Here is an 8,122-nt window from a genome sequence, read left to right as displayed (position 1 = left end):
ACTTCTAATCATGATTATTTTTAAGTCGAAAAATTGTTGGATTAACGTTATTTCTTTGGATTGACTTTTGTTTGCTAAGATTTTTATATATTTTTGTTCTCTTATATTTTTATTGATAATCTGCACCGAACATTGTTCACGGCCATCAGATCTACTCCCGGATTCCTTACGAGAATATTCACTATAGAAGGGTGACAACTGATGGTGGCTTGATGCAGAGGTGTATTACCACTGTAGCCACTTTAGGTGCAATCGCCATATCCGAAAGAGAATAACTAGAAAACTAAATGGGTGGATGAAGGTGATTGTGGGAGTTCGAGTTTGGGAAATCGGGGCGAGGCTGGTGGTGGTGTAATCGTGCGGAATAGTGATGGTCATCTTCTATGGGTTACATATCTGCTTTTATTTTGAAATTCTTTCTAATCATGTGGCTGGCTTCAGAGCTTTGGCAGAAGGCTTAAACTTGGTGAATCGGGAGGTAAAAAATGTATGTTTTGATTGAATCAGATTTGGCAATAGAATAAGTTCAGGCATAAAAGGGAGGAAATTATCCATGACGTATGGGTAATTAAGAGTATGTTAAAGAGCTTGTTTGCAACGTCTTAGAACATTTGTCATGTTTAGAGAGAAAGAAGTATGGTGGCAAATTTGTAGGCTAAATAAGCTTTTAAATCAAAATCAGATGAGAGGTTTGAATCATTGGAGTCATTTCCATTGGTTGAAATTAAGAAAAGCGATGTGTGGAGATCTCCTGAATTTATCTTACATTCGCTTGATGTAATTTTCTTGGTGTACGTCCCTTTTTTCCAACATTTGTAACCATTCCTTTTTATTTATGAAATACTTTTGCTTGATTAGAAAAAAAAAATCAATGCTAACTCAATAGTGGTCAAGAATATTGGATATTCCAAACGAGGTGAGACTAATTTTATATGAGAGCTGCTATTGGCACCCCAACTTTTACTTATCACACCCCAATTTCTTAAATTATGTATCACACCTCTATTAAAGCTTAAAACACACTCTTCAACACATTATCAAGGTTTGGTCCAGAGTAATAATTGTTTACAATTATATATGATTAGACTCAAAGAAAATCCAAGAGAGAGCTCTTTGCACTCCAACTTTTACTTATTTTCTACCATTCATAAATTTTCTATATTCTAATTGGGGTGTAATAAGTAAAAGTTGGAGTGTCAATAGCAGCTCTATTTTATATTATGATTGTAAGATCTTTTACTATTAATAAAGGATGGTGTCCCATCAGCCTACAGTTGTTATACATTATATAAAAAAAATAAAAATGTAACAGGCATAAATGATGATTAAAAAAAAAAAAAAAAAAAGGAAAGAAGAAAAAAAGTGAAATGATTGTTTACCGATTATCATCCTTCTGGTAACAAAATAACATAGACACTTGGGTTAGGTGTTGTTGACAGGCTGTCCTTTCAGATGTCCAGGGCCTACAATTCAGTGCATTAAGGACCAGTAAATACCCGTACCAGCAGGATAAAAACCCGGGCCAGTATGACGGATCAAGCCCGAGCAGCTCAACCATGGCTGTAAATATTGGAATAAGGAGAAGGCAAGTGAATACATTATCGTCAACAACATTTTTATGCATCAAGCTTTTGTTTCCGGATACTGCCACGTTTACACCTGACAAGAATGCTGTTGTCATAAAGGCGAACGCGAGATACAGAAAAATGCCTGCCACCAAGAATAGTATTGGAGAAATAAACCTATTGGTGAGTTGCATGAACATAAGAGCAACCACTGCGGTCATTGAGAAATACATTGCTTTGACGTCACTGTTAACGAAGTTTTGGAAATCGGTATTATTTGCTAGAAGGATCCTGATGTTTACTTCTTTGCCGTGTTCATCGTATCCTTTAGGCAATGTGAAGCCTGCCGTGAAGGTGACAGTGGCAATGAGCACCGCCACGAGTAAAAGGACATTTATTGTGTTATCGTTGGAAAAATTGGTTGATATTGTATTTGCTCTCCTATAGTTATGAAATAGTTTACGCAGGCCAGCACTGGGTTTAGACCATGGTGGACTTGCATAGCGTAATAAGGTCGCTAAAAGCAAGGCCTGCAGTGCATACAAAGAAGAATATTAATTATATAGAAAGATACCTAATAGGATTTAATTTAAAAACACAACTTACTATATACAAAGCTTATCTTTTTGCCTGGGTGAGAAAGAGGTGGAGCTAGTAAGGAGTTGGTGGGGGCAATTGCCCCTACAAAACTTTGAGACACCCCTATATTTTCAATTAATTACATGCTCCATTTGTCCCCACTCCCTCACCTCTCTCCCCATTTGCCCCCACACCCTCATCTCTGTCTAATTTTTGCCCCTACAGAACTTCAAGATACCCCTATATTTTCAATTAATTACATGTCTCATTTGTCTTCATTCCTTCACCTCTTTCCCCATTTGCTCTTACACCCTCACTTCCCTCCAATTTTTGCCCCCACAGGATTTTCAGATGCCCCTATATTTTCAACTAATTACACGCCCCATTTGTCCCCACTTACTCACCATTTCAGTTTTTTGTTGATGACATTGCCTCTTGACCGAGACTTTTCAAATATTAATTGGAAATGGTCTAAATATCATTTTCTTCAACTTCTAACTAAAAACTTCTTAATTTTTCCCTAAAATCATTCTTCTTCACTAAACAACTAACCATAGTTTGCCCCTACTACAGGAAAATCTTGGCTCCACCCGTCTCTATCTTATTAATGTTTTATAAGCTTCACCATAACACTTTTTTAATTAGTTGGATAATTCGAATTGAACCACACATCCAAAAATGCATTCAATGTCTTAGATTATAAGCCACAAATCTGCCTATGGATAATTACATCACTTTAATTTTTCATTTTATTATTTTTGAAAATGTTAGATTCCAACTCCTTCATCAAACAAACAACTAAGATAAGAAGAATAACGAATATTTCCTAAAAATACATACTAATCGCCTAGGAATCAATACAATTTTTTTTTCTAGGGGTACATTTTTCTTCAAAACCTATATCATCTCAACCGTCGATTTGACGGAGACCCTCAATGTGAGGCTAAACTTTTATTTGAAAATATGAATAACATGCTCCATTTGTCCCCATTGAACTTTTAGACACCCCTATATTTTCAACTAGTTACATGCCCCATTTGTCCCCACAAAACTTTGAGACACTCCTATATTTTCAACTAATTACATGCCCCATTTGTCCCTACTCCCTCACCTCTTCAATTTTTTGTTGATGATATTGTCTCTTGATTGGGTCTTCTCAAATATTAATTGGAAATGACTTAGATATCAATTTCTTCAACATCTAACTAAAAACCTTTTAATTTCTCCCTAAAACCATTCATCTTCACTATACAACTAATCATAGTTTGCCCCTACTACATGAAAGTCCTGGCTCCACCCCTGGTGAGAAACAACATTAAAATATGCCACAAGGAAAATGCCGAACTCACTACGTTCAATACTGCACTTGACACTGTGTTGATGTGCAGTGTTTCCACAACCATATATTTTTCTCCTTTTATCTCAAGAAAACAAATCTATAGTTCAAGGGACCATGTCAGAACAGTGTCAAATGCAGTGTCAAATTGCGTAGAAATTAATGGTGGATCATGACCACAGGATTCATATTCTGCATCAAGAAAAAAAGTAGGGTCACATGGATACCATACCTTAGAACGAGAGATACCATTGTAACCTTCTGACTCTGCAATCTGTAGAGCAGTTAATCTTTCCTTGTTCGTGGCCTTGACATCTACTCTCGGATCCTTTACGAGAAAGTTCACCATAAAAGGGTCACAACTGATTGTGGCTTGATGCAGAGGTGTATTACCCCTGTCATCCTTTTCATTTATAAGCCCCTCAAGTTGCCTCATTTTCAAAATACGTGAAACCAACCTGAACCAACTATGCTCGACTGCAATGTGAAGTATATTCTGACCTTTGCTGTTATGCAAATCCTTCATATCTGGGCAGCATCGAAGCAACTCATTAATAATGTCAATGTGGCCATTAGCTGCTGCCACATGAATTGGGGCAAAGCCGTATTTGTCTTGGAGATAGGCCGTCGAGGTATCACATTTCAATAGTTGTTCAACCATCTTATTGTAACCCAGAGTTGCTGTAAAGTGCAAGGGAGTTCTCTTGTTGTCATCTGCTTCGCTGAGTAGTCCTTCCTTCTTCTTTAGTAGCAACTTAGTGATGTCTTACATAAAGAATGGAAATTATCAACAACAAAATCCCAATATTGTTAGTCTTTACAAAATAAGATGAAAAAATAAATTTGTAAAATAGAATAGTACATTCCATATTTGAGTGCATCCAAGCATTTGTTAAAAAGTTCAGTAAGTAACAATTCAACTATTTGGATACTTAATTGAATTTGAATTTCTTACTTACTTCATAGAGATTGGTCAGTAGGGCACAAATGGTTAGATCCAGGTACATCTAGATCTTAATCTATCTAGGATTATCTAGAATTTCTTACTTAAATATCTTTTCAATATAGACCAAAAAAAAACCAAAAAACAAAAAACAAAAACCAGTAAAATTAAACCGAAGCATTCCACTTGGCCAAGTTTTGAAAAACACGGCCAAATTGATAAATGTGGGTCAAATTCCTTCGACCGATGAGTCAAATAAGTTAAGACTGAATGTGAGGTACTCCTTGTCCTTGAAGGCCTGAAGCTTGCTTCTTCATCTCCAAAGGAAGAAGTTGGTTATAGAATTTGATTCTTCTCTTCTAATAAGATGTTCGAATGGTGGCGCAAACATCCCATGGAAGCTTGAGCATGTTTTTCAAGGGATCTTTAATGACCAAATATCAGTGGAATGGAAAGGAAATCATATATATGGAGAGAAGGAAAGGTTCAATTTGCTTATTTTAGCAAAAGAAAAAGAAAAAGAACAAAAACTGTCATGAAACCATGATAGTTTTACTCCAGGTGAAGGTAGGTGTGAGTTTACCTTGATTTTCATGAATTACGGCAGCGTGCAAAGCGGTCCGTCCATCTGGGCCGGAGTGAGCATAATGAGTATTATTTAAGATTTCTTTAACGATATCTAGTGCATCTAGTGCTGGTCTTTCGACCGCCAAATACAATGGAGACTCCCAATCATTATTGATAGAACATAGCAGTTCCGGGTCCTCCGCTATAAGCAATTTCACCACCTCAAGGTGGCCATTTCTTACAGCCTCATGCATTGCATTGTTGTTCTCCACATTCCTCTCTCTCAGAAACTTAAGTGCTTCGCTTCTTCCAATCTCAACATCTCCAGAATAATATCTTTTTACACAATCAATAAGAGATCTGAGTATTTCCAAATGTCCAGCTCTTGCAGCGACGATGAGTGGGGTGTCACCATTTGAATTTGATTTACTGAAAAGTTCTGGGCACAGGTCACAGATCTTATTAGCAAAGTTCAAGTGTCCGAGTCTTACTGAGATGTGAAGTGCCGTGTCCTTGATGGGGGTTACTTGAAAGAGGATAATTCTGTTTTCCTGTGCAAGTACAGTAAGAAAGGCCACGTTGCCCGAAGTTGCTACTCCGAATAATCTAGGATCCATGGCTTCTACTTTATGCTCGGAAGTAAACGAGGTATCTTGGAAGAACTTTGAAGAAGTAGAGAGGCAATTAAACTTTCAACTAGAGAGAGACTAATAGAGCAACTGATTTCTTGGCTCGATTAGGAGCTAGAGAGAGGAATTTTATGTAATTGAGGATGAAGGTGTCATGCCTCAAGAGTTCATGAGAATCATTCTAGACGATGTAACATGAAAAAAAGAAGTGCTGCAAGAACATTAAAAGAGTACCCTATTTATATTCGAACCTTTTTAATTGTTGATTTATTTGGTAAAATCATAAATAGTAATAATTATATTTATTTTCATCTATTTGATTAAAACTAAAGAAAAAAAAATACAAAAAATTAAATAATTAATCGAAGGGTAGTAGCTGTCAGAAGTCAGGATGTTTGACTAGTGGGGACTAAGTATTAACGATGGTCGACCTACAAGAAGAAGAAAGAGAGCGCAGAGCAGCAGCAGCTTTTGGCTTCTTTTGAGGGTGCATGTGCTTACTGAATAATTGAGGTGGTGGTGGGGTATACTATGGTACCACCAATTATTGAGAATAATTCTAGTGGCATCCCAGATTTTATTTATTACAATTCAATTAAATTAAATAAGTTGAATGATATTTTTCTCCCTTTTAATAATTGAGGTGGTGGTGGGATATAGTACAGTACCATCAATTATTGAGAGTAATTCTATTGGCACCCCAGATTTTATTTATTACAATTCAACTAAATTAAATAAGTTGAAAGATATTTTTCTCCTTTTTAGTATAAAGAAATTAATGAGAGAAGAGCACAGCATCGTCATCATTAAGTTGGTGCAGAATTGGAGTAGATGATCACGTTGGTTGATGTTCTCTCTTAGGATTGTTGTTGTTCGTGGTATTTCTTTTTTTTGTCTTATACAATTTTAATTTATTAGTGTATTAAGAGAACATCATGACGTGGAAATGTTGTTCTAATTTTAAATAGCGTGTTAGGTTTAGCTGTGTATGATAAATAATTTAAATAATTAAAGTGTAACAAATAGAAGCTGGGCTGCCAATAGAAGTTCCCATTATTAAAACTCTCATTTTTATGGTCAAGAGTCAAGAGTCAGACCATAGTTTTAAAAGTTAAAACTCGTGGAGTCCAATCGGTTGGGAAATGACCAAAATCAGGTCATGAAATAAGCTTAAAGCGCTTATATTAATTTTATTTAATTAAAAGTTTAAAAATAATCTTTAAATCATTATAAATAACAGTTATATTTATAAAAACAAAATTAAATATATAATATCGATAAATTTAACTACTTGAGAAAGAGAGATTAGACTTCTGTCGGATCAGGTTTTTATTATAATCTCAATATTAGGATCCAATACAATCAGATCAGATCTAGTACAATCAGTCATCATGATAGGTGATTTTTAGCCATTGGATTTGAGTGGTTAATTTACTGGTTGAAACCAAGGGATAGAAATCACCATCATGATATGTATATCAATCAGTGGGCCTTAAGGATTATGCCAGGTGGCAATAAAAGGAGATTACTTCTGACTCTTGATGCCTAGTGGGAATTGGGATCTTGTATATGTTTGTTCACATTTTTGCTGCTCAAAAGCACTCCTGCCATCTATTGACCAATTTTTTACTCTCAATATAAACAATTATGGCGAACGAATTTAGAGGCAAAACATTTAAAAATGAACTCATGACAATTTCAATTTAACCAATTAAAAAGAATTTTTTTTACTAAGTGGACTATCAAGAGAAGTTCTAATACTTAACGGTCTTGGTGGATGATTTTCTTTCTAATTAGTTATTGACTTTTAAGGGTTAGCTAAATAGTACATATAGTAAATCCCTATTTTCTATTAGTGCTTGAACCTTATCCTAAACATTTTTCACGATTGAAATGTTAAAACTACTCTAATCATTCAAACTCATTATCTTTGCTCAAAATTTTTTGATTTCCAACATCCCAGTCAAGTTTTGGAGATACCATTCTGATGAAAATGATTTGAGAAAGAGGAAGAAGTCATTTTCAAGGATTTTAATATGTATGTAAAAAAATATGGGTTTTCAATTGTTTTGTTTCATTTTTAACTGAAAATTGATGAAGGATGGTTCTTTTGGTTTAAAATCATCTACACAAATCATTATATCAAATTTGAAGCAGATCTTTCCACGGATTTCAATTGGAAAATCTCAGGAAAAAAAAAAAACGAGGGGATTTACAACATCGAGTAAGACAATTATATTTAAGTTCAATATTTTTATCGTCGAGTTCGACATTTTTTTTAAAATTGTCGAACTCAACAATAATTAAAACTCGTGAGCTTGAAAATTATTTTTAAAAAAGTCGAACTCGACGCTGTAAAATCCACCCGTTTTCATTTTTTCGAGTTTTTCCACCTAAAACACGTAAAATGATTGACTTAAAATTTAACATAACGACTTGTGTAAATGATTTCAAACCAAAAGAACCATCATCGATCAATTTTCATCAAATTGGAATTGTCGGA

At 35.0% G+C, this 8,122-nt stretch overlaps 1 protein-coding gene across 1 annotated transcript; it reads right to left on the bottom strand.

Annotated features, from left to right (window-relative positions):
* Window positions 1–1,220: 1,220 nt before the first annotated feature.
* Window positions 1,221–5,806, bottom strand: LOC147392030 (protein ACCELERATED CELL DEATH 6-like). The gene is made up of 3 exons (XM_086459469.1): window positions 5,007–5,806; window positions 3,713–4,245; window positions 1,221–2,095 (listed from the first exon to the last, which is right to left on the bottom strand). Exons 1-3 carry the CDS (start codon window positions 5,605–5,607, stop codon window positions 1,376–1,378), a joined length of 1,854 nt encoding a protein of 617 aa, XP_086315595.1. The 5' UTR covers window positions 5,608–5,806; the 3' UTR covers window positions 1,221–1,375.
* Between the last annotated feature and the right edge of the window lie 2,316 nt (window positions 5,807–8,122).

Source organism: Akebia trifoliata, chromosome 11 (genome assembly GCF_017979445.1).
Source record: "Akebia trifoliata isolate Shusen 1 chromosome 11, ASM1797944v1, whole genome shotgun sequence".
NCBI classification, from domain to species: Eukaryota; Viridiplantae; Streptophyta; class Magnoliopsida; order Ranunculales; family Lardizabalaceae; genus Akebia; species Akebia trifoliata.
This window is presented reverse-complemented; position numbering and strand designations above follow the sequence as displayed.

Excerpts from the sequence above, each read along its gene's own strand:
- LOC147392030 (XM_086459469.1), bottom strand. The coding sequence starts at position 5,607 with ATGGATCCTAGATTATTCGGAGTAGCAACTTCGGGCAACGTGGCCTTT. Across the intron at positions 4,246-5,006 it reads CGTAATTCATGAAAATCAAG|ACATCACTAAGTTGCTACTA; the intron begins GTAAACTCACAC and ends TCTTTATGTAAG. Across the intron at positions 2,096-3,712 it reads ATGGTATCTCTCGTTCTAAG|GCCTTGCTTTTAGCGACCTT; the intron begins GTATGGTATCCA and ends TATGCACTGCAG.